This window comes from Carcharhinus amblyrhynchos, chromosome 12 (assembly GCF_965287045.1).
Source record: "Carcharhinus amblyrhynchos chromosome 12, sCarAmb.v2.hapA, whole genome shotgun sequence".
In the NCBI taxonomy this organism is placed as follows: domain Eukaryota; kingdom Metazoa; phylum Chordata; class Chondrichthyes; order Carcharhiniformes; family Carcharhinidae; genus Carcharhinus; species Carcharhinus amblyrhynchos.
Window position 1 is genome coordinate 75,553,958 of NC_137335.1, and position 27,662 is coordinate 75,581,619.

At 45.2% G+C, this 27,662-nt stretch overlaps 1 protein-coding gene across 1 annotated transcript in view; it reads right to left on the reverse strand.

Moving 5' to 3' along the window:
• Positions 1–2,775: 2,775 nt before the first annotated feature.
• sult6b1 (sulfotransferase family, cytosolic, 6b, member 1) overlaps positions 2,776–27,662 on the reverse strand; it is a 51,022-nt gene continuing 26,135 nt past the window's right edge. Inside the window, exons 6-7 of the mRNA XM_080200740.1 lie at positions 9,365–9,521; positions 2,776–3,171 (exon numbers count right to left, since the gene is read on the reverse strand). Of these exons, the coding sequence (XP_080056866.1) occupies positions 3,047–3,171; positions 9,365–9,521 (282 nt within the window). The 3' untranslated portion in view covers positions 2,776–3,046. The remainder of the gene's footprint in view (positions 3,172–9,364; positions 9,522–27,662) is intronic.

Below are 27,662 nucleotides of genomic sequence, written 5' to 3' on the forward strand. Positions count from 1 at the left end.
CAATCTTACTGACACCTGCGAAATTCGGATGGGGTTGGACAGGATGGATACTGAGAGTTCATTCCTGTTGGCTGGGAAATCTGAAACGCGGGGGCAGAATCTCAGGATAAGGTGGGGACGATCATTACGGACAGAGATGGGGAGAGATTTCTTCGCCCAAAGGGTTGTGAACGCTCTGTTCTGGAGGGTTTGGCATTCTTTATTCCAGAGGGTCGAGGATGCTCTATTGTTGGGAGACACTTAAGACTGGGATCGGCACATTCTTGATGTTGCCGGATATTAAGAGATATGGGTCTGGGAGGGAAAATGCACCAAAATCTTGTTGCCGTTTATGCCAGCGGGGTCCTATAGATGGCGCACCCTCACTGTGGGTTTCCTGGCAACGTGGGGTGCACTCAACGGGAAACTGTGTTGACAATGGCAGGACCATAAGATCTCTGCTGCCAGTGGGTGGTACACCACTGCCAACCATGCCACAGAGGGGGAGGAGTATCCCATGTTGAAGCCCAAGATCATCCGTAATCATATTGAATGGCAGAGCAAGCTCCTAAAGCCCTGTGATTTAATCCTGCTCCTATTTCATTAGTTCTTAGGATCAATCTCATTCTCATTTTTGTGACAATATTGTATCTTCAAGAAATGTATTTGTGTCATGTTTCTTGTGCGGAGTTTTCTTTAAGCAGTGAGTTCTATGTATTGGCGCCACTTTGTCTGTAACTGGCAGTCCCTGTTGATACTATAATTGCATAATTGATCCTAATTGCTGGAATGTTTGTTTTAATCTGACCGATGTAATGTTGTTATTTTAGTGTTTTCGCCTGGGGCTTTTCAGAGTAGGGCTTGATCAAGGTGATTGATAAGAAATGTCACGTGATTGGGTGGGCTAGGCTCACAGCCAGAAAACAAACTCAGTTGTTGCTTGGGATTTGTAGAGAGAAGAGATAGCTCTTTGTCTCTTACGCGTTCTGGATTGTACTCCTGCTCCTATTTCTTATGTTCTTATGTTCTTATGATCTGCCAGAAGATAGGTCTCTTTCTCTGAAGTTCTGCTGCTTGAAGGTAAACCTTTCTCTTGAGGTTGTTTTATGGGAGTAAGAAGACAGATACCTTTCTGTATGTGTCCAGAGGGGTTAAAAGGCTGGAAACCTAGCATCCATGTGAGCCTATAAGTTCTTTTTTAGACTATCTTAATCTGAAGAAAGATTTATGCCTGTGGGGTCATTGCTCACATTGGAAGTACAGAGATAGTTAGCTGTTAAGAAATATACCTTGTCATGTTTAAGTATTTCAATTGGTACAATTTATACTCATTCTTTTTGTTATATTTGTAATGACAAAGCAGGCCATTGACGTTGACCTATTGGAGTAGGACTCCCTGATTAAGGATCCCATTGATAGGCCAATCAGGGAATCTTTACCTTGTATCTAACTGGGAGCGTAAGTTCCTCTGGCACCCCCTTAGATAGACCGCTGACTACTCGCACTCTGTACCGCCATTAAGAGTTTGTAAATAAAGGGATTTTGGTGGAAGGACTTCTGCCTCGGAAGACTTATTACAATATTCTAACTAGCCCCAAGAGCAATATCTAATTTCTTCTTGAAATCAGACAATGTTTTGGCCTCAATTACATTCCGTGGTAGTGAATTCCAAACATTCACCACCTTCTGGGTGAAGAAATTTCTCCTTAACTCAGTCCTAAAAGGTTTACCCCTCATCCTCAACCCCTAGTTCTGGACTCCCCCACCATTGGGAAGATTCTCTCTGAATCCACCTTGTCTAACCCTGTTAGAATTTTATAAGTTTCTATGAGATCCCCTCTCACCCTTCTAAACTCCAATAAACAAAGCTGAAGTCTAGGCTAACTTCTAAGAGTTTCTAAACTGGTCCCTAACATTTTCTATCAATAATCTACCGATGGCAGAATCATTATTGTATTGAATCAATCCTTCATCCCACTGCAACATTTCATGGCAAGTCATACAAAAGAAAAAAACATTACACAACATTACACAAAAAACTGCAGATCGAAGACAGCAAAATCTCAAGTAATTCAATTTATTTTTGAACGCGAGGTACTTTCAATGTTTAAAAAGAATCCAAAAGAGAAGGATTCGAACTGTCACAAACGTTTCAAGGGGTGTAATTCTTCAAGAAGGGTTCAAGCGACCCACGCTTCATTGTGATTTAATGACCTTCTAGTAAAACAGTGCTCAGACTTTGAATGCCACAAGTTTCTGCAATATCAAACACTCTGTCAGGAGAAGGAAAGTGATTTTTACCCCAGAGAGAGAGAGAGTGACACAAACCGTGAAATGTGCGTCTTAGTTATTTTTAAAAAAAATGTCTTCAAAAAAACTATTTTGAAATGTGACTTCCATTAAAAAGCGGAATTTCTTCTCCACCCCCCCCCAACCCCACCCCACCCCCAACAACACCACCGTGGGGGAAAAGTTGCAGTTGTTGTGATCTCTGCCCTGGCGTTGTGGAGGCAATGACGGTGACCGCTGTCTCTGCCTGTCTGCAGATGACAGCAGACCTTACTGCAATGACCTATCATCGTCCTTGCCCTGGGCACGTCACGTTGCTGCTCCAGCACTGCAGAGCCCGGGAGGGCTGCGATGTTATACACTGTGTGCTCCAGGCAGTGTTCAGTATTGGCCCTGCAGCAGATTTCAGACGGGAACGTGTCTCCCTTGAAGTGGAGCGGGGGATTTCAATAGATTGCCGCAGTTACCTTTGGGAGGAGTTGCCTGGCGGGGGGGGGGGGGGGGGGGGGGTGGAGGGGGGTGAAGGAAGCTGAGGGTTGGACACATTTAACGTCACAGTCACGGGATCACAAAGAGGTTTGCCTCTAAATTTATAGCATTGAAAGTTCTCATTTGCCGGTGGACCTCTTGTTTATTTTTGCATCTTCTGTTTTTAGAATGAAGTGGGTGGTTGGACGTTTGCCAGGGAGTTCTGAACTCACGGTTCTAATCACTCGTCTTCTTCAGAATAACAATCGTTCCTTGTCCTTCAGGATATTCACAGTATTGTTAATTGCACTCAGCAGTACAGGTCATACTTCAGCTTTGCTCCAATCTTTGTCCCTGCTAGGCAGGCCTCAAACTTTGCATCCATCTCCTGGCTCTGCTCTTCAGTGAACAGAGTCCGCCAGTCTCCAATCACACCTGTAGTTAAGAAGAGAAACGCAGTCACAAAGACACAGGCCAGAGGCGGGAACGTGGAAAGGTCCGTTGACCCCGGATGGGATTTTATGGTTTCGGGACGAGCGAGGTCGTAAAATCCCACCCGCAAAATCTTTAAAATGCTTTGGTTCGGCCAATTATGATGGAACACGTGAGAGAAGACAGCCAATCGGCCGAGGTGTTGCCATGGAGAAAGTAACCGGGAGCTACTAACTCCACGCTCCCAGGTAATTCAAATGAGACGCCAGGTTTGAATATAGGACTTCTCATCTCTGCGGAGACCAGTTACTTCTAGACACAGCCTTCCTCTGGGAGAATGAACAGAGGTGGCCTGGTGGCGCAGTGGTTACCACCGCTGCCTCACAGTGCCCGGGACCCGGGTTCGATTCCCGGCTTGGATCACTGCCTGTGCGGAGCTTGCGCATTCTCCCCGTGTCTGCATGGGTTTCCTCCGGGTGCTCCAGTTTCCTCCCACGTTATGAAAGATGTGCTGCATTGACCCAAACTGGCGTCGGGATGTAGTGACCAGGGGAATATCACAGTAACTTCATTGCAATGTTAATGTAAGCCTTACTTGTGACTAATAAATAAACTTTACTTTAAAGAGGCTCACCTAGAGCAGGACAAGCTGCTGCAGGAGGGGGGGGGAGGTGGTGGGGGAGTATAAGGGGTCTCAGCAGAGGAACATATCCACCTGGAGTATTTATGGAACGTGTTTCTACCTGAAGTTCAGTGAGAGGCAATATGTGGGACGTGTGCACTTCAGTAAGGATGCCTTCTTTAAATTTCCACCTGCTACAGCTGCAACACCAGAACAAGGAAGAGATCATATTGCCAGTGAGTATGAGAGTAACCATGGTGACAAATGTTATGGGTGGCCTGGAGCTGGCACTACTCGTGACAGCTCACTGCTCATTGTTGTGTAACAGAGGTCACTGAGTCTCTTTGTTCCAAGAGTAGATTTCATCCTCTTTTCCCTAAGGCAAACGTACAGAATGGGCACGTAGCTTCACAAGGATTCCTATGTTGCAGAGTCATTAGTGCACATTCATCATTTGACAGGCACAGCATGTCACACTGCCCAATACCAAAACTGAAAGGGATTCTATATCCTCAATGTCCCTCAAACTGGTGTGATATGATAGACAGCAGGTCATGCAAGTTGATGTCCTGTATCCTGGCAACAGTCATGCTTTCATTCTGTGTAACCTTTAAACAACCTTTAACCAGTGGTTAGCACTGCTGCCTCAAAGTGCCAGGGACCCGGGTTTGATTCCCGGCTTGAGTCACTGTCTGTGCGGTGTCTGCATATTCTCCCCCGTGTCTGCATAGATTTCCTCCAGGTGCTCCGGTCTCTTCCCACAGTCCAAAAGACATGTTGGTTAGGTGCATTGACCGTGCTAAATTCTCCCTCATCCAACAGGTGCCAGAGTGCGGCGACTAGTGGATTTTCACAGTAACTTCATTGCAGTGTTAATGTAAGCCTACTTGTGACACTAATAAATAAACTTTAAACTTTAAAAGTTGGTAAAGCGCAATTGCAGAGGGAGAATATAGCAAGCGTTTGCCAACTTTCCACCTGCACAAGAATGCTTCCGTCCTTCCCTGGCACTCTGCAACATTAGCAGATCAATGTGACAACCACTACAACACCTAACCAATTTTCTTTTTATATTCATTTGTGGAACATGGGCACTGCTGCCTGGCCAGCATTTATTGCCCATCCCTAGTTGCTCTTGGAGGGCAATTGAGAGTCAACCACATTGCTGTGGCTCTGGAGTTAAATTAGTCAGATCAAGTAAGAATGGCAGACTTCCTTCCCTAAAGGACATTAGTGAACAGATGGGTTTTTCCAACAATCAATGGTTCCATAGGCGTCAGTACATTTTTAATTCCAGATTTTTTTAAAAACTTAATTCAAATTTCACCATCAGCCATGGTGGGATTCGAATCTGGGTCCCCAGGATATTAGCTGAGTTTCTGGATTAATAGTCTAGCAATAAGACCACTAAGCCATCACCTCCCCAATGCCTTGTGCCAGTCAAACACCAGGATGGGATCTTCCACCCCTCCCCCTGCCCCACCACCACCACCCCGTCCCCGCCCCACCACCACCACCACCCCCCCCCTTCCCCCATCACCACCACCCCCCCCCCTTCCCCCATCACCACCACCACCCGCCCCCTCCCCATATGCTTCCAGATGTGGAGATGGCATGCCATTGGCTGCCGCTTGGGATATTCTAGTCCCTTCGATCTCTATGGCGTTTTGTGTGGTTGAGCCACCCTGCCATCTGGGAACTCGACGCAGAAAGGGGTGGGACTGGAAAATCCCACCGGCGGGATTGGGCTGGAAAATCAAGCTCCAGATTCATGGAAGCTCCACTCACCCGAAACAATCAAGTCCTGTTGACGTGTCGAGTATAGGGCTAACGGGAGGACTTTGAATAGTGTGGATGAACAGAGGGATCTAGGTGTATGTGTACATAGATCCCTGAAAGTTGGGAATCAAGTGGATAAGGTTGTTAAGAAGGCATACGGTGTCTTGGCGTTTATTGGTAGGGGGATTGAATTTAGGAGGCGCAGAGTTATGTTGCAACTGTACACAACTCTGGTGCGGCCGCACTTGGAGTATTGTGTGCAGTTCTGGTCCCCACACTACAGGAAGGATGTGGAAGCTTTGGAGAGGGTGCAGAGGAGGTTTACCAGGATGTTGCCTGGTATGGAGGGGAGGCCCTATGAGGAGAGGCTGAGGGATTTGGGGTTGTTTTCGCTAGAAAGAAGGCAGCTAAGAGGGGATCTTATTGAAACATATAAGATGATTAGAGGTTTAAATAGGGTGGATAGTGATAGCCTTTTTCCTCTGATGGAGAAATCTAGCACGAGGGGGCATGGCTTTAAATTAAGGGGGGGTAGTTATAGGACGGATGTCAGGGGTAGGTTCTTTACCCAGAGGGTGGTGAGGGATTGGAATGCCCTGCCTGCTGCAGTTGTAAATGCGCCTAGTTTGGGGGCGTTTAAGAGATCCATGGATAGGTTTATGGACGAAAAGGGATTGGTTTAGGTTAGTGGGTCATTGTTTTGTAACTGGTCGGCGCAACATCGTGGGCCGAAGGGCCTGTTCTGCGCTGTAATGTTCTATGTTCTATGTTCGGTGCAGCGTGGCACCCAACACATTATTGCTAGTGTCCAAGTGCTTATAGAAGAAGGCTGCACGTAACAAGGGATAACACACAACTGGCAGTGGGTTCGATCAACCTCTGAACATTTACAGCTTAAAAAGAGAAGTACAGGGCTGGAGAGTTAAGTGAGAGAGAGTGGGCAACGCTGAGATCAGAGTGCTCCCCCAAGCTCATGCCAATTATTATTCCTTATCTCTCATGCTTTCTCTTCTTATTCATTAATTTGAGGGGAGGCGATGGCCTGGTGGTATTATCGCTAGTCTATTAATTCAGGAACTCAGCGAATGTTCTGGGGACCTGGGTTCGAATCCCACCACAGCAGATGGTGAAATTTGAATTCAATATATATTTAAAAACATCTGGAATTAAGAATCTACTGATGACCATGAAACCATTGTCGAAAAAACCCATCTGGTTCACTAATGCCCTTGAGGGAAGGAAATCTGCTGTCCTTACCCGGTTTGGCCTACATGTGACTGCAAAGCCACATCATGCTGGTTGACTCTCAAATGCCCTTGGGCGACTAGGGATGGGCACTAAATGCGCCCATGTCCCATGAATCTGCCGTCCTTACCTGTTCTGGCCTATGTGTGACTCCAGAGCCACAGCAACTGCCCTCCAAGGCAACTGACGATAAATGCTAGCAAGCCAGTGACGCCCACATCCCACAGATGAATTTTAAAAATTCACTTATTCATTCATTTCCTAATTCAGACAGGTATTGAGACACAATTATTAGCATAGCGTGATGTCACACTTTGCAAAAAAGAAGCGATGACTCTTCCTATTGTGAAATGTTCCCTTATTGCTTCCCCTACTTTGTTACAACATCAGGTTAGCATCATTGCTAGTAAAAAGAAAAGTGCTGTCAAATCAAGTGGTGAAAAAACAATCTTTGCCAAGTAAATTTGGTGAAGTAATCCGGGTCAGGAAAACTCCAGGCATGCTACAGGAATTCCTTAAAACTTTATAAGTCATTGGTTTAGGTCTCAGCTGGAGTTTTATAGACAATTCTAGGCATCACATTTCTGTAAAGATATTCTGGCCCGAGAAGTTAAAGTTTTATTTACTAGTCACAAGTAGGGCTTACGTTAACGCCGCAATGAAGTTACTGTGAAACTCCCCTAGTCGCCACACTCTGGCCCCTGTTTGGGTCAATGCGCCTAATCAGCACGTCTTTCAGACTGTGGGAGAAAACCGGAGGAAACCCACGCAGACACGGGGAGAACGTACAAACTCCACACGCAGACCTGAGCTGGGAATCGAACCCGGGTCATTGGTGCTGCGAGGCCTCAGTGCTAACCACTGTGCCACCCACGGAGAAAGGAGGTTTCCCAGGATGTCGGCAAGGATGAGGAGCTGCATCTGTGAGGAAAGATTGTTAAATTTAGGATCTTTCCTTTTGGAACAGAGAAGGACATGAGCTGACATCTTCGAAGTTTTGATAAGATTGGCAGAAAAGCAAAATTCTTAAAGTTTTAAAAATTTATTTATTAGTGTCACAAGTAGGGTTACGTTCACTCTGCAATGAGATTACGGTGAAAGTCCCCTAGTCGCCACACTCCGGCGCCTGTTCGGGTACATTGAGGGAGAATTTAGCACGGCCAATGCACCTAACCAGCATGTCTTTCGGACTGTGGGAGGAAACTGGAGCACCCAGAGGAAACCCATGCAGACACGGGGAGAATGTGCAGACTTCGCACAGACAATGACCCAAGCCAGGAATTGAACCCGGGTCTCTGGCGCTGTGAGGCAGCAGTGCCTCCCCGTTCTGTCTGCTAAGAGGGTCAAAGGACAGAATTCCCCCCCCCCCCCCCCCCCCCGGGACTAAGTGCCATGGCATTGGCAGGGTGGGGGTAGGGTGCAGAAATATGAAACTTTTCCCACTACGGTGTGGGAAAATACCTCAATTTTTTCTGGGCCCCTCCTTCTTCATTAATTAAGCATGTTGTGCCATATTCCTTGTCAGGGCAGGCCTGAATTGTACGTAATCCACCATCCTACTCAGGTGTCATATTGGAAAGGCACCCAACATCATTGACCCATTATTGAGGGAAGAAGGTGGCCCTCCTGAAAATGAGGATGGATCTCCAGGACTATTCTGAAGCTGGAGGATGGACCTCCCTCCGGGACTCCAAATCTGGGAGTGCCACCTGTGGATGTTCACCCCCACCATTCCCTGCCCTCCCAACCCACTGCTGCGGCGTTCCGGGGTCCAGGGTTGCCAGGAGCCTCCCTCTTGACCGCATTGGGCGGCACGGTAGCACAGTGGTTAGCACTGCTGCTTCACAGCTCCAGGGACCTGGGTTCGATTCCTGGCTCGGGTCACTGTCTGTGTGGAGTTCGCACATCCTCCTCGTGTCTGCATGGGTTTCCTCCGGGTGCTCCGGTTTCCTCCCACAGTCCAAAGATGTGCGGGTTAGGTTGATTGGCTGTGCTAAAATTGCCCTTAGTGTCCTGAGATGTGTAGGTTAGAGGGATTAGTGAGTAAAATATGGAGGGATGTCGGGGTAGGGCCTGGGTGGGATTGTGGTCGGTGCAGACTCGATGGGCTGAATGGACTCTTTCTGCACTGTAGGGTTCTATGATGATGATTCATTGAACCCACCAGTAGAGGCTTGGGAGAATTCAACCCTAGAAATCACAGATTCAAAAGCATTGTGGAAAAAAATCTCAAGAGGAGTTAAGGATGATATTTTTCACTCAGTTGCCAGGATCTGGAAAGCTCCACCTGAAAAAGTGACGGAAGCTGATTCCATAAATTGCTTTAAGAGGGAGTTGAATAACAACTGTGGATATGAAATTTATAGAATTATAGACATAAGGCTGGGAGCTGGAATTAAACACGACTGCTCTTTCAAAGAGCCAGCACAGGGATGAAGGGCTAAATGGCCTCTTCAATGATGTAACTTCCTCCAAATAGCAACAACACGTCCCACTTCCTGCCTCAAAGTGATCACTGCACAATCCTCCCGAGAGTTCGAATTCACCTACCCTTTCGGAAGATAACCTTGCCAAAGGTGGAATGTGTTTTCTGGGAGTGTTCACTCATGGCTTGAAATGTTCCTTTGTCGGCAACCTTCTCAATCTGTTCCTGGCTCAAAGAGAGGCCGTAGAACTTGGAGATCCTCTGAACCCCGTCCACCAGGTTCTTTTGGGGAAACAAAACCAAAAAAAAAATCTTAATAAAACCTACGAAAAGGTAGATCGGCTGGGCCAGTTCAGGGGAGACAGTCTACTCAGCAACACCCCCACTGCCTTATCCCCATAGCCTCATGCATTTATCCCACTAACCTATACATCTTGGAGCACTACGGGACAACCCACCTAACGTTGGAGGAAACCGGAGCATGCGGAGAAAACCCACGCAGACATGGGGAGAATGTGCAGACTCCACACAGACAGCCACCCAAGGCCAGGGATAGAACCCGGGTCCCTGGAGCTGTGAAGCAACAGTGCTAACCACTGTGCCACCGTGTCACCTTGTTTCATTACAAAGCAAAAAAGGCATAAATGTTGGATATGCACGCTGTTGCAAAACAGATTTGATGTGAATCGTGAACCTAGTTCCAATGTCACAATAAAAATTTACCCAACTTCCTCATTACACCGCGATTAAAACAAGCTCAATGAGGTCATTCTGAATTCTAGTCGTGCGTGCTGAACTTCACAACTAGACAAGGACAGGGCGTGCAGTGACACTTGCACCCAAATGAAAAAATTGCTTCCAATGGTGGCCAAATTGCCTTTAGAACATAGAACAGTACAGCAGAGGAACAGGCCCTTCGGCCCACAATGTTGTGCTGAACATGACGCCAAATTAAACTAATCCCTTCTGCCTGCCTTTGGTCCCTATCCCTCTATTCCTCGCATATTTGTGTACTTTATCTACAAGTCCCTTAAACGCCTCTATTGTATCTCCCTCCTCCTTCACCATCCCTGACAGCATGTTCCAGACACTTCCCACTCTCAGTGTAAAATACTCGCCGCACTGTCACACAGTGACACTGCAAATCAAGCTACTCACACCCCTCTTTGAGCATTTATTACTTAACCTTGGCCTTGTCCTTAAAGAAAATGGGTGGAGGGTGTGGCAGTAACTACAAGGGAAAGCCTCCACTGCACCGCTGAACAGTCATTCTGTGCTGAATGTCTCGGAAGATGCTAGTTTGAGTGTGTAGTCATTTGTTATAATGCTGCTTCAGTCTGTCTGCCTGCTGGCTGATCTCATCCCACAGCCTTCAAATTGGCAACCACTGATTTGGGAGCTGGGGAATATAACTGAGGCAGGAAGGAGGGTAAATCTGTTTGCAGTGTACCAAAAGTCATTTTTAAAACAAGATGGTGCTGCTTGCGCTTAACAGTCAAGTAACAGAGGAGGGAATACTTCTGTCCCACCCACCACAGGAGGGGGGGCAGACCATGCAAAGGTCCATTGATCTCAGGCAGGATTCTCCGGTTTTGGACTGAGCGTGGCCGGAGAATATCACCCAGGGTATCCAAAGGGAAACATAGGAGCAATATAGAAATATATGGGCGGCACAGTAGCACAGTGGTTAGCACTGCTGCTTCACAGCTCCAGGGTCCTGGGTTCGATTCCCGGCTCGGGTCACTGTCTGTGTGGACTTTGCACATTCTCCTCATGTCTGTGTGGGTTTCCTCCCACAGTCCAAAGACGTGTGGGTTAGGTTGTTTGGCCATGCTAAGAAATTGCCCCTTAGTGTCCAAGGATGCGTAGGTTAGAGGGATTAATGGCTATAATATGTAGGGATATGGGGATAGGGCCTGGGTGGGATTGTGTTGGGTGCAGACTCGATGGGCCGAAGGGCCTCTTTCTGCATTGGATGGTTCTATGAAAAGGAGCAGAAGCCATTCAACACAATCCCTTCACAGACATGATACTATCTATCATTATGGACTCCTACCAAGCATCTCCTGCAAAGATTGAGTAGCATTTACTATTCCTGAAGACTTTGCACATCTTGGGACATATGAGGCAGACAAAGTGTGCGCTTCTGTGCCTGGAACAGGTCACTAGCCTCAAACTACAGGCTATATCTTGAAAGGAATGCCCACTCTACATCCAGAGAGCTGACCAGGACTCTTACTGCCTGCCAAGGGAGTGTTGGAAAGATTTACAGGTTGATAATCGATCTGTTTGGCCAGGCTATGCATGTACCATCAGTGGACAATCCTTGAAGCTGGAGTTTGTGGCTGAGGGGCAGGGACATTATTCAGAGCCACAAGGCTTCCCGAGCCCTGACGGATAATTCTATTTTATGCCCTCACATGACTCTGGATTTCTGGTACACTGCCCATGTTGCACAATGACTAGCACAAGCACCCAGGGTCAGGGAAAGAAGGGATTCCATCTCTACAGCTCCTCTCACAACCTCAGGGTACCATAAAGAGTTTCACAGGTAATTAAATATCTTTTGAAGTGTAGCCACTGAGGTTAAATGGAAAACACAGCTGCCAATTTGCACACAGCAATCTCCCACAAATGGCAATGATTAAATAATTTGTATTAGTGTATAAGTGTTTGCCTGTACACCAGGGACACCAACAGTGCATATAGAGTCATAGAGGTTTACAGCATAGAAACAGGCCCTTCAGCCCAACTTTTCCATGCCGCCCTTTTTTTAAGATCCCTAAGCTAATCCCAATTGCCTGCATTTGCCCCATATCCCTCTATAGCCATCTTACCCAGGTAACTACCTAAATGCTTTTTAAAAGACAAAATTGTAGCTGCCTCTACTACTATCTCTGGCAGCTTGTTCCACTCAGTCACCACCTTCTATGTGAAAAAATTGCCCCTCTAGGCACTTCTGTATCTCTCCCCTCTCACCTTAAACCTATGCCCTCTAGTTTTAGATTCCCCTACCTTTGGGAAAATATATTGACTATCTAGTTGATCTGTGCCCCACACTAAAGGGCAATTTATCACGGCCAGTCAACCTAACCCGCACAGCTTTGGAGTGTGGGAGGAAACCAAAGCACCCAAAGGAAACCCACGCAGACATGGGGAGAACATGCAGACTCCACACAGACAGTGACCTGAGGCCAGAATTGAACCTGGGTCCCTGGTGCTGTGAGGCAGCCGTGCTAACCATTTTGCAACTGTGCCACCCATATAAAAACTGTGGTTACAAGAGAAGGTCGGAGGCTAGGAAGTCTGCATTGAGTAACTCATCTCCTGACTCCCCAGACCTATCCACCATCTACAAGGCACAATCCAAGAGTGTGACAGAACAGTCTCCCCGCTTGTCTGGATGAGGGCAGCTCCAACAGTACTCAAAAACTCTACACTATCTGGGGCAAAGTAGCCCACTTGATTGGCAACACATCCGCTGCCACTTTAAACATTCACTCTCTCCTCCACCAGCGGACAGTGGCAGCAGTGGGCATCATCCACAAAATGCACTGTAACTCACCAAGACCCTTCCACTGCGATTTCCAAACACGTGACCTTCACCATCTGGAAGGACGAGAGCGGTAGGTAGATGGGAACGCCACTATCTGGAAGCTCCCCTCCAAGCCACATACCAGCCTGAATTAGAAATGTATCGCTGGGACTTCACTGTCACTGGGCCAAAATCCTGGAACTCCTTCCATACCGACACTAGATGGACTGCAGCAAGCCAAGCATGTGGCCCATCACCACCTCCTCAAACGCAATCAAGAATGGGCAATAAATGCTGGCCTAGCCAGTGTGAGCAATAGGTAAAGATGCTGTTAACACATATCTGTACAGCATAGAGAAATAGCTTAAAGTTAAGTAGACTGGATATAGTCAGGCACATTGATAACCCACATTATGGAAACAACTGTGAGTTTAGTCACAAACATAGGACATAAGGTTCGATGCTGCTAACACAGCAATAATTAGGGATAATAAAAAGACTGCCTGTGATGTGGAGATAACATCAGAGATGTGATGGGCAGTGAAGCATACACCACATCCTGCAGGAATGTAAGAGGCCCACGTTATAAAAAGCAAATGGTCTGCAAGATGTGTTGTTTTTACAACTAAGCATAGAAAGGGGAAAAGGTCACTGAGATAGTCGGGACAGCAGTGATTAAGTTGGCAAAGGATTGATTACTGCCAATCTGAACTGGACATGTAACAGTGTTAGGTAAGACGGATGAGTTTACTAATGCACTCTTGTGATAACAGGAGACATTGTTAGATGGGGAGTAGAGGGGATGGGAACTTGGGGCACCTCGAGCCAATAGAGGAATGACAACACATAGATGGGACAGGGACCACCAATTAGGGGAGAACATCACATTGCAAAGCCATTACAATGCTTGTAAAAAAAGTATAAAAATGTGCTGCAAATCGATGTAAGGTGTGCCTATTTTGTTGGACACCCAGTCTTGCAAGAACGTTAAATAAAAATCTTGCTCCTTCAGAACTTGACTTGACTAAATTGTTTGACTGTGAGCTGTGTTTCTCACAATTGGGGGCTCGTCCGGGATCCTAACATCCCTGGTAGGGAGGTTGCCGGTGACAACTGGGAAGACGCGTCCCGTTCCACATTGAACGGTCCCAGGTGTTCATCGGTGGGCCTCTCTGCCACTGACTGTTGAGAATCCTAGGAAAGTTGTTCTGAACGAGGAAGTGGGAAACGATAGGCACCGTCGTGTGGTCAGGCAACGCTGTGCACGGACCGAGGTAAGAAAATTGACTTTTAAGTATTGCCTTGGCGACCGGGTCGTGGTAGGTAAACCATGGGAAAATGGGGGTAGTTGGAAGAAGTCCCCCGGGAAAGGTGCCGGGATTGGGGCCCCAGGGAACATCCCTCCAGAAAGTCCGTTGGGAAGGATGTTGGGATCCTAGTACTCGTACTAGGGATAGAAACAAGACGACAATGATAAAATATTGTTGTTTTGTTTGGGTGAAGGAACCAATCAGAAGTCCGTCCGTCTTCAGACCAAAGTACGGTTCGGATGAGGATTGGGTTTGTCAGATTCTTAATATACATGTGAGACAGAAGCAGCTGGTGTCCCAGAAAGGAATTGATTATGCAAGTTGCTGGATAATGTTAATTTAGGGGCTGCGGGGGAGGTCCAACAACACCTAGAATGTGATGAGGGAGCAGAGGAAAGTAGAATAAGGGAGGTGCCCCTAGAGGCACTGGAGTTTGTGGATGGGTCACGAAGTATATAGAACATAGAACATAGAACATAGAACATTACAGCGCAGAACAGGCCCTTCGGCCCACGGTGTTGCGCCGACCAGCTTTTAAAAAAAACACTAACCCACTAATCTAAACCAATCCCTTTTCGTCCATAAACCTATCCACGGATCTCTTAAACGCCCCCAAACTAGGCGCATTTACAACTGCAGCTGGCAGGGCATTCCAGTCCCTCACCACCCTCTGGGTAAAGAACCTACCCCTGACATCAGTCCTATAACTACCCCCCCTTAATTTAAAGCCGTGCCCCCTCGTGCTAGCTTTCACCATCCTAGGAAAAAGGCTATCACCATCCACCCTATCTAAACCTCTAATCATCTTATATGTTTCAATAAGGTCCCCTCTTAGCCGCCTTCTTTCCAGCGAAAACAACCCCAAATCTCTCAGTCTCTCCTCATAGGACCTCCCCTCCATACCAGGCAACATCCTGGTAAACCTCCTCTGCACCCTCTCCAAAGCCTCTACATCCTTCCTGTAATGTGGGGACCAGAACTGCACACAATACTCCAAGTGCGGCCGCACCAGAGTTGTGTACAGTTGCATCATGACGCTGCGACTCCTAAATTCAATCCCCCTACCAATAAACGCCAAGACACCGTATGCCTTCTTAACAACCTTATCTACTTGATTCCCAACTTTCAGGGATCTATGTACACATACACCTAGATCCCTCTGTTCATCCACACTATTCAAAGTCCTCCCGTTAGCCCTATACTCAACACATCTGTTATTCCTACCGAAATGAATTACCTCACACTTCTCCACATTAAACTCCATCCGCCACCTCTCGGCCCAGCTCTGCAACCTTTCTAAGTCACCCTGCAAACTATGACACCCTTCCTCACAATCTACCACACCTCCGACTTTGGTGTCATCAGCAAACTTACTAATCCACCCAACTATACCCTCATCCAGATCATTAATAAAAATTACAAACAGCAGTGGCCCCAAAACAGATCCCTGAGGCACACCACTCGTAACCGAACTCCATGACGAATATTTACCATCAACCACCACCCTCTGTCTCCTATCTGCTAGCCAATTCCTGATCCAATTACCTAGATCACCCCCAATCCCATACATCTGCATTTTCTGCAGAAGCCTACCATGGTGAACCTTATCAAACGCCTTACTAAAATCCATATACACCACGTCAACTGCCTTACCCCTATCCACCTCTTTGGTCACTTTCTCAAAGAACTCGATAAGGTTAGTAAGGCACGACCTACCCACTACAAAACCATGCTGACTGTCTCTAATCAATTCATTACTCTCCAAATAACTATAAATCCTGTCTCTAATAATCCTTTCCAAAACCTTACCCACCACAGAAGTAAGACTCACCGGTCTATAATTCCCGGGGAAGTCTCTGCTCCCCTTCTTAAACAATGGGACAACATTTGCTGTCCTCCAATCTTCCGGTACTATACCAGAGACCAACGACGACCTGAAGATCAGAGCCAGAGGCTCCGCAATCACCTCTCTTGCCTCCCAGAGAATCCTAGGGTAAATCCCATCCGGACCAGGGGACTTATCTATTTTCAAACCCTCTAGAATATCCAGCACATCCCCCGTATCAACTGCAATACTATCTATTTTACACCCCTGCACCCCAGTGTCCTCCTCAGCTACATTCATGTCCCCTTGCGTGAACGCCGAAGAGAAATATTGGTTCAACGCCTCTCCAATCTCCTCCGGTTCCACACACAACTTCCCCCTACTGTCTGTAACTGGCCCTAATCTTGCCCTAACCAACCTTCTGTTCTTGACATACCTGTAAAACGCCTTAGGGTTCTCCTTAATCCTATCAGCCAAAGTCATCTCATGTCCTCTTTTAGCCCTTCTTAACTCCCTCTTCAACTCCCTCCTAGCCAATCTAAAACTTTCTAATGCACTACCTGAGCCCTCAAGCCTCATCCGAACATAAGCCTCCTTTTTCTTCCTAACCAATGAATCAACTTTTTTAGTGCACCACAGTTCCCTATATAGATGGATCAGCGTGAATGGGATGGACCTATAATTGGTCTGAGCAGAAAGAGTAGAGAGAAGTATGTCAGTGGAACTGCGAACCCTGACATGGGCTTTTACTGAGGTGCGGGGAGAACGCTAATAGCAGTTATGTATTTGGAATTGTGCATGACTATATGACTGTTTGAGAGAGAAAGGGATTTGTCACGACATGAGGCACCCAAATCAAACATGGTCAAATTTATTAGAGGCCAGTGAGCTCCCATCAGTAAAGGGTTAAAAAGAGACAAGCAGGCTGACTCTGTATGGTACAGAGAGAGAGAGAGAGAGGGTGTAACTGTGTAATTGAGACCCTCATGTGATGTAATAGGTATAGCCAATCAAAGTGAATTGCTTTAAGTTTACTAAATTATGTAGGGATCGGACAGAGATTTGAATTCTGCCAAGTGGGAAAGGTGGCATTATATTGCATCTTAAAGTTGTGAGGAGAGTTAACCATTTAGGCACACAGTAGATTTGATTCTGTACTTGCCTGTGTTGGTTACAAAGGCAGAGCTGTAGAAATAATTAAACATGTAGATTGCACATTAGAATGCTTTCAGTATTTCTTCGTGCATCTGTGCTCCAAGTGATGTTTTGTTTTATTGTACCAGAATTGTAAGAATGTGCAAGGGTCTTGATTTAGTGAGGATATATAAAGGTGATAAAAATAAATCTTATTTTGGATTTTCTGAATCAGGCTTTTGTTAAATAAACTGCTGTACTTTGACTCACAATTAGTCTCAGAGGTATCTTTACCTACAAGAATTGGTGCCGAAACCTGGGATCTGTTTACGGGTCCGGTTGAATGGCCACAACTGGAGCTCCGGAATAGATTACCAAATTTAAGGGAGTGAATCAAAGTACAGTAGGTGCTCATCTGTGATGAAAGAGTGTGAAAGTGTGTGAGAGAGGTCTGAGCTGAGCATGTACAGACAAGGAGGCATCTGTCTTTACACCCAGCCTTAGACCAGTTGTTAAGAGGGTAGCCCCCTACGCAAAGCTCAGGAGTTTGAAGTGAGTGTAAAGGCTGGAGAAGGATGCCTGGGATGTGATGTTCAGACGTGAGTAAGAAAGAATCTGAGTAATCACCGGAGTAGAGGGAAAGCCGGCTTAATAGAGTGAGCTTAAGGGTGTAAGCTCACGAGTGTAAGCGGTGGTACGGAGGGCACTAATCACCCCTGATAGGTATCACCGGACTGTGATAAGAGCGACCTAGGGGTGGGATCCATTTCACCCACTAGATCAACAATGGAAATGATTGGAAAAAAAAAGGACAGAACTAAGATAATTGGAATTCTCTTAGTTTGAATTAATTAAACAGGTTTAAACTGGATTAATTGAACACATCTCAGTCTTGGGTAAAAAAAAAATTGGGCTGACGACAAGGAGAAAATTAAAACGTCAGAATCACAGATTAGAGAGTTAGAAAAGAGGAAACAAAAAAAAAGCAGTATTGTTAATACCTCAGTCAGCTGGACTAATTGAACAAGTAGTCACTTCCACTAAGAAGTGGAGTGGGGATAAAAAGATTAAGGAATTAGAATTCAGAGTAAGGGAACTGGAGAAACAAAAACCAAGTGTTAGAAGAATACTGCAGGGGGACATCACCTCCCTACCCCGGCGGTATGACCATGAAACTCACAGCACCTGGGGGCGACTTTAATACTGAGGAGAAGGTCTGTAACCTTGCTCTGGTAATGAGGAGAGGAACAGTGAATAATCTATTGACCAATTTAAATACTTCACACCAGGGAAAGACATCAGATCCTAGTGTCACTGGGAAAACTCCAGCCCTGGAGTTCAAAGGCCAAATTTTGGTATTATCATTGTCCCACGAAGTATTTATAGTATTAGACATAGCTAACGAGTTCTCGTCCATCCCCTTGAACTTGAACTCACAGGATAAGTTTTTCTTTATAGTAAGACGATAAGCACAGGTGTTATATTTGGGACATTAATATCCCAAGGGATCAAGGAGAGGCCCGTGGACAGGCTAGCCGATGAAATAGCAAAAGAAGCAGCCCTAAACCCACAACCAATTAGGATGCAGGCCCATATTTCCCTAATGCCTCGTGGATTGAATCCAATCTTTACAGAAAAGGAAAAAGAGGAGCTGACTGAGATGGGAGCGAGGGAAACTGAGGAAGGAAAATGGGTACTGCTGGATGGAAGAGAAATGGTAAATAAACAAGTAATGGGGGAAATCATGGCCCACTTACATCAGGGGAGTACTCGAACAAATAGTACCTAGATATGGTTTGGTAGAGAATGTAGATTCTGATCAGGGAAGCCATTTTACATCAAAGGTGCTACAAGGGATAATGAAAGGATTAGGAATATCATGGGATTTTCACACACCCTGGCATCCACCCTCCTCTGGACGGGTGGAACGAATGAACCAGACCCTTAAAAAGCATTTATCTAAGCTGATAATAGAAACGAAACTCCCTTGGACTAAGTGCTTACCAATAGCACTTTTGCGAATTCGTACAGCTCCTCGAAAGGATTTGGGTTTATCCCCCTATGAAATGCTGTTTGGACTGCCTTATATGGGGGCAGCCGGGGAGTTACTGGTTCCTGAAATGAATGATCAATTTGTAAAGAAATATATACTGGGTCTGTCCTCCTCGATATCTTCCCTTAGGAAACAAGGATTATTGTCGCAGACTCCAGCCCTCGACTTCACGGTACATACAATACAACCAGGAGATTGGGTCCTGGTAAAGTCATGGAAAGAAACTAAGCTGCAACCGGAATGGGAGGAACTATATCAAGCACTCCTAACAACTGAGACAGCGATCAGGACTGCTGAAAAGGGGTGGACACATCATACTAGAATCAAGGGACCGGTAAAACCTCCAGATAATTCCAACACGTGGATGGTTGAACCGACTGAAGAACCTTTAAAGCTGAAATTTAAAAGACTCTAAGTAATTAATTTTTAGTAGCGGCGTGAGCGCGGGAAAGGAGCTGTTTTGAATTAAGTTCTCTCCTGAAAGGTAAAGGGGAAGGGATAGAATGGAAGGGATAATCTGGATAATGCTTTCCTTCCTCTTGTCCCAGGGAGTCCTTATAAGTATGGGTTATAATTCAGATAAGTTAGAAGAGGACAAGAGAAACACTATGAGCTCAGTTACAGTTCTGGATCTCCCTACAACACAGGTAGTAGAGACAGACCTGTGTTCTTTGGTAGCGTGTGGAGATCTGGTGAGCCAGCGAAAATATTTGGTGGAATCCTTACAATTTTATGCTGATGGAAGATATGTTTGGGGTAGACTCCCTTCCATAATATCCCTTCATCAGAAATATATGCAGTCCAGATCAGAATGCTTAGACAAGAAATGCAATCCTATATATATATATATAACAATAAAAGGGACCAAATGGACCGAAAAAATAAGCGGTCCAGTCTTAGATCCTAAGAACCTCTCCCGGTACTCCATAGCTGGTGGATCCTTCTTTACAGGTAACTGGACCAGGGACCAACAATTGCACCAGGCAGTATTTGGAATTAGGGTAAAGGAAGGAGGAAAAGATAGCAAATTGAAATGTTGTTTCCGAATCTATGTAGATAAAAATTTGAAAACACCCGACCGAAATGATAAGGTTCCCCAAAACGACCCAAGGGCAGTAAGAGTGGCAGAAATAAACAACCTAAAACAAACCCTTGAAATAGAGACTGGGTATGAGGAGACCAATGCCTGGGTAGAATGGATTAAATACACTGTAAAAAGCTTAAATAAAAGCAATTGCTATGCCTGTGCGTCTGGGAGGCCAGTGGCCCAAATAGTACCCTTCCCTCTGGGATGGAAACGCGACAGAAGAGGTATGGAGTGCATGTTAGCCCTGTATCAAGAAAAGGAAGCATGGGGCAACCCGAACTGCACATCCCTATCCCTGATGTTCCCTCCCGTGGAAACAAAGAACTTAAAAACTCCCCCTCAGTTTCTCACTGCTATTGTAAATCACACTTCATGTGTGAACCGACAAGGAACAGAGTTAACTCATAATATGGGGGAGTTAGAATCATGCTCAGAGGTCAGGAGCATTACAGAGAACAGAATGGGAGGGAACTATTCATCATTGAAAATCCCCAGAGCAGATATATGGTGGTATTGTGGAGGAAGGGTACTGAGGCCAACTCTACCCCCCCCAGTGGAAGGGTACATGTGCAATTGTCCAATTGGCTATACCATTTACCCTGGCATTTGAAGGATCCAAAAGGATCAGGAAAAACAAGAGATCAGTGATAGGAATTTCTTTTGATGAAAAGATATATCTAGATCCCATATGAGTGCCTCGGGGAGTCCCGGATGAATTTAAAGCTCGGAATCAGATTACAGCTGGGTTTGAGTCCTTGTTTTGGTGGGTGACAATAAATAAGAACGTAGATTGGATAAATTATATATATTATAACCAACAGAGATTCATTAACTATACCAGGGATGCTGTCAGGGGGTTGGTGGAACAACTAGACGCCACTAGTAGGATGGCGTGGGAAAATAGGATGGCCTTGGATATGATGTTAGCAAAGAAAGGAGGTGTATGTATAATGTTGGGGGGGAAAGTGTTGTACCTTTGTGAGCAATAGGTAAAGATGCTGTTAACACATATATCTGTAAAGCATAGAGAAATAGCTTAAAGTTAAATAGATTGGATATAGTCAGGCACATTGATAACCCACTTTATGGAAACAACTATGAGTTTAGTCACAAACATAGGACATAAGGTTCGATGCTGCTAACACAGCAATAATTAGGGATAGTAAAAAGACTGCCTGTGATGTGGAGATAACATCAGAGATGTGATGGGCAGTGAAGCATACACCATATCCTGAAGGAATGTAAGGGGCCCAAGTTACAAAAAGCAAATGGTCTGCAAGATGTGTTGTTTTTACAACTAAGCATAAAAGGGGGAAAAGGTCACTGAGATAGTCGGGACAGCAGTGATTAAGTTGGCAAAGGATTGATTACCGCCAATCTGAACTGGACATGTAACAGTGTTGGATAAGATGGATGAGTTTACTAATGCACTCTTGTGATAACAGGAGACATTGTTAGATGGGGTAGAGGGGATGACACCTCGAGCCAATAGGAGAATGTCAACACATAGATGGGACAGGGGCCACCAATTAGGGGAGAACATCACATTGCAAAGCCATTACAATGCTTGTAAAAAAAGTATAAAAATGTGCTGCAAATCGATGTAAGGTGTGCCTATTTCGCTAGACACCCGGTCTTGCAAGAACGTCAAATAAAATCTTGCTCCTTCAGAACTTGACTTGACTAAATTGTTTAACTGTGAGCTGTGTTTCTCACAACTGGGGGCTCGTCCGGGATCCTAACATCCCTGGTAGGGAGGTTGCTGGTGACGACTGGGAAGACACGTCCCGTTCCACATTGAACGGTCCCAGGTGTTCATCGGTGGGCCTCTCTGCCACTGACTGTTAAGAATCCTAGGAAAGTTGTTCTGAACGAGTAAGTGGGAAACGATAGGCACCGTCGTGTGGTCGGGCAACGCTGTGCACGGACCGAGGTAAGAAAAGTGACTTTTAAGTATTGCCTTGGCGACCGGGTCGTGGTAGGTAAACCATGGGAAATGGGGGTAGTTGGAAGAAGTCCCCCGGGAAAGGTGCCGGGATTGGGGCCCCAGGGAACATCCCTCCAGAAAGTCCGTTGGGAAGGATGTTGGAAGGTTGGAGCACTAGTACTTGTACTAGGGATAAAAACAAGACGACAATGAGAGGATATTGTTGTCTTGTTTGGGTGAAAGAAGCAATCCGGAGTCTGTCCGTCTTCCGGCCAAAGTACGGTTCGGTTGAGGATTGGGTTTGTCAGATTCTTAATATATATGTGAGACAGAAGCAGCCGGCGTCCCAGAAAGGAATTGACTATGCAAGTTGCTGGATAATGTTAATTTAGGGACTGCGGGGGAGGTTATGTGATGAGGGAGCAGAGGAAAGTCGAATAAGGGAGGTGCCCCTCGAGGCACTGGAGTTTGTGGATGGGTCACGAAGTATATAGATGGATCAGCATGAATGGGATGGACCTACAATTGGTCTGAGCAGAAAGAGGTAGAGAGAAGTATGTCAGTGGAACTGGGAACCCTGACATAGGCTTTTACTGAGGTGCGGGGAGAACGCTAATAGCAGTTATGTATTTGGAATTGTGCATGACTATATGACTGTTTGAGAGAGAAAGGGATTTGTCACGATATGAGGCACCCAAATCAAACACGGTCAAATTTATTAGAGGCCAGTGAGCTCCCATCAGTAAAGGGTTAAAAAGAGACAAGCAGGCTGACTCTGTATGGTACAGAGAGAGAAAGAGGATGTAACTGTGTAATTGAGACCCTCATGTGATGTAATAGGTATAGCCAATCAAAGTGAATTGCTTTAAGTTTACTAAATTATGTAGGGATCGGACAGAGATTTGAATTCTGCCAAGTGGGAAAGGTGGCATTACATTGCATCTTAAAGTTGTGAGGAGAGTTAACCATTTAGGCACACAGTAGATTTGATTCTGTACTTGCCTGTGTTGGTTACAAAGGTAGAGCTGTAGAAATAATTAAACATATAGATTGCACATTACAATGCTTTCAGTATTTCTTCGTGCATCTGTGCTCCAAGTGATGTTTTGTTTTATTGTACCAGAATTGTAAGAAGGTGCAAGGGTCTTGATTTAGTGAGGATATTTAATGGTGATAAAAATAAATCTTATTTTGGATTTTCTGAATCAGGCTTTAGTTAAATAAACTGCTGTACTTTGACTCACAATTAGTCTCAGAGGTATCTTTACCTACAAGAATTGGTGCTGAAACCTGGGATCTGTTTACGGGTCCGGTTGAATGGCCACAACTGGAGCTCCGGAACAGATTACCAAATTTAAGAGAGTGAATCAAAGTACAGTAGATGCTCACCTGTGATGAAAAAGTGTGAGTGAGTGAGAGATCTGAGCTGAGCACGTACAGACAAGGAGGCATCTGTCTTTACACCCAGCCTTAGACCAGTTGTTAAGAGGGGTAGCCCCCTACACGAAGCTCAGGAGTTTGAAGTGGGTGTAAAGGCTAGAGAAGGATGCCTGGGATGTGATGTTCAGACGTGAATAAGAAAGAAAGCCGGCTTAATAGTGTGAGCTTAAGGGTGTAAGCTCACGAGTGTAAGCGGTGGTACAGAGGGGACTGATCACCCCTGATAGGTATCACCGGACTGTGATAAGAGCGACCTAGGGGTGGGATCCATTTCACCCACTAGATCAACAATGGAAATGATTGGGAAAAAAAAGGACAGAACTAAGAAAATTGGAATTCTCTTAGTTTGAATTAATTAAACAGGTTTAAACCAGATTAATTGAACACATCTCAGTCTTGGGTAAAAAAAAATTGGGCTGACAACAAGGAGAGAATTAAAACGTCAGAATCACAGATTAGAGAGTTAGAAAAGAGAAACCAAACAAAGAAAATAGCAGTGTTGTTAATACATCAGTTAGCTGGACTAATTGAACAAGTAGTCACTTCCACTAAGAAGTGGAGTGGGGATAAAAAAGATTAAGGAATTAGAATTCAGAGTAAGGGAACTGGAGAAACAAAACCAAGTGTTAGGAGACTACTGCAGGGGGACATCACCTCCCTACCCCGGCAGTATGACCATGAAACTCACAGCGCCTGGGGGTGACTTTAATACTGAGGAGAAGGTCTTTAACCTTGCTCCGGTAATGAGGAGAGGAACAGTGAATAATCCATTGACCAATTTAAATACTTCACACCAGGGAAAGACATCAGATCCTAGTGTCACTGGGAAAACTCCAGCCCTGGAGTTCAAAGGCCAAATTTTGGTATTATCATTGTCCCAGGAAGTATTTATAGTATTAGATATAGCTTTGAACTTGAACTCGCAGGATAAGCTTTTCTTTATAGTAGACGATAAGCACAGGTGTTATATTTGGGACATTTAATATTCCAAAGGATCAAGGAGATGCCCGTGGACAGGCTAGCTGATGAAATAGCAAAAGAAGCAACCCTAAACCCACAACCAATTAGGATGCAGGCCCTTATTTCCCTAATGCCCCGTGGATTGAATCCAATCTTTATAGAAAAGGAAAAAAGAGGAGCTGACTGAGATGAGACAGAGAAACAGAAGGCAAAGATAATGGTAGCGGCCGTAGATGAGATTGTGAGGAAGAGGGTGGAACCAATAACTGAGGGAAAGACACGAGGGTATCAGTATGTTGAAAGGAAGGAACGAGGAAGTAGAAAAGGTGGGGCACTAAAAGGTGGGGTAACACAAAGAACCCAACAAAAGGGGTGTTATCACTGTGGAATGGTTGGACATTTTAGAAGACAGTGCCCTGAATTACAAAGAGAAGAGAGGGTAGTCCCTCTCATGAGTATGGATGAAGATTAGGGAGGTCAGGGGTTCTTACCCCCGGGGATCCACCGGGAATCCTTGATAAATCTGCAGGTGGGTCCCCAACAAGAAGGTGCGGTGTTTCTGGTGGATACGGGGGCCACTAGATCCTCTCTGAATTTTATACTGAGAGGAATAAAGTTAATCGATAAGAAATTAATGGTATCAGGGGTGAAAGGGGAAGGTTTTACAGTCCCCATGTTTGAACCGATTATGCTTAAATATCAGACTGAGCGGATAGAGGGTCAACTCTTATACATACCAGAAGTTGGCAGTAATTTATTAGGCAGAGACTTAATAATTAAATTGGGTTTGGCAATTGGAGTAGAAAAGAACCAATTAACAGTAACCATGGCAGTATTAACAGACGAACAGGAACAGCAAATAGACCCGATAGTCTGGGCAGGGGAGGGAAACCGAGGGGGATTAGACGTTCCTCCTCTGCAAATAAATTTAAAAAAAAGGAGAGACGGTGTGTGTTAAGCAATACCCTATACCTTTGCAAGGAAAAAAAGGATTACAGCCAGTAATTGAAGGATTGGTTAGAGATGGACTGCTAGAACCCTGCATGTCCCCTTATAATACCCCTATATTGCCTGTAAAGAAGCCTGATGGAACGTACCGCCTGGTACAGGACCTAAGGGCCCTGAACCAGATAGTGCAGACGCGACACCCCGTTGTCCCTAATCCTTATACTTTATTAAGCAAGATTCCTCCTGATCACAGATGGTTCAGTGTAGTAGACCTAAAAGATGCATTTTGGACATGCCCACTGGCGGAAGAAAGTCGAGACTTATTTGCTTTTGAGTGGGAAAATCCTATCACAGGACGAAAACAGCAGTTCAGGTGGACAGTGCTCCCACAGGGGTTCACAGAGTCACCAAATCTTTTTGGTCAAATCTTAGAGCAGGTGTTAGAAAGATTTAAAAAGCCTGATGAAATCACGTTACTACAATATGTAGATGACCTACTAGTAACAGGAGGAGGAAAGGAAAAGGTAATAGAAGCTACAAATAGCTTATTGAATTTTCTGGGACAACAGGGATTCAGGGTGTCAAAGAAAAAGCTGCAGTACGTAGAGAAGGAAGTTAAATACCTTGGACACCTAATCAGTGAGGGAAGGAGAAGAATAGATCCAGAAAGAATACAAGGAATCCTAGATCTAAATATACTACGGACTAAAAAGGAACTTAGGAGGTTCTTGGGATTAGTAGGATACTGTAGATTGTGGATCGAAGGGTACGCACAGAAAACTAAACAACTATATTTGAAACTGTTAGAAGAAGAACCTAATGTTTTAGAGTGGACAGAGGATCTAAGCTGATAATAGAAACGAAACTCCCTTGGACTAAGTGCTTACCAATAGCACTTTTGCGTATTTGTACACCTCCTCAAAAGGATTTGGGTTTATCCCCCTATGAAATGCTATTTGGACTGCCTTATATGGGGGCAGTCAGGGAGTTACCGGTTCCTGAAATGAATGATCAATTTGTAAAGAAATATATACTGGGCCTGTCCTCCTCTATATCCTCCCTTAGGAAACAAGGATTATTGTCGCAGACTCCACCCCTCGACTTCACGGTACATACAATTCAACCAGGAGATTGGGTCCTGGTAAAGTCATGGAAAGAAACTAAGCTGCAACCGGAATGGGAGGAACCATATCAAGCACTCCTAACAACTGAGACAGCAATCAGGACTGCTGAAAAGGGGTGGACACATCATACTAGAATCAAGGGACTGGTAAAACCTCCAGATAATTCCAACACGTGGATGGTCAAACTGACTGAAGAACCTTTGAAGCTGAAATTTAAAAGACTCTAAATAATCAATTTTTAGTAGCTGCGTGAGCGCAGGAAAGGAACTGTTTTGAATTAAGTTCTCTCCTAAAAGGTAACGAGAAAGGGATAGAATGGAAGGGGTAACCTGGATAATGTTTTCCTTCCTCTTGTCCCAGAGAGTACTTACAAGTATGGGATATAATTCAGATAAGTTAGAAGAGGACAAGGGAAACACTATGAGCTCAGTTACGGTTCTGGATCTCACTACAACACAGGTAGTAGAGACAGACCTGTGTTCTTTGGTAATATGTGGGGATCTGGTGAGCCAGCAAAAATATTCGGTAGAATCCTTACAATTTTATGCCGATGGAAAGTATCCTTGGGGTAAACTCCCTTCCATAATATCCCTTCATCAGAAACATATGCAGCCAAGATCAGAATGCCTAGATAAGGAATACAATCTTATAGGGACCAAATGGACCGAAAAAAATAAGCGGTCCAGTCTTAGATCCTAAGAACCTCTCCCGGTGCTCCATAGCTGGTGGGCCCTTCTTTACAGGTAACTGGACCAGGGACCAAAAATTGCACCAGGCAGTATTTGGAATTAGGGTAAAAGAGGGAGGAAAAGATAGCAAATTGAAATGTTTCCGAATCTATGTAGATAAAAATTTGAAAACACCCGACCGAAATGATAAGGTTCCCCAAAACGACCCAAGGGCAGTAAGAGTGGTAGAAGTAAACAACCTAAAACAAATCCTTGAAATAGAGACTGGGTATGAGGAGACTAATGCCTGGGTAGAATGGGTCAAATACACTGTAAAAAGCTTAAATAAAAGCAATTGCTATGCCTGTGCGTCTGGGAGGCCAGTGGGCCAAATAGTACCCTTCCCTTTGGG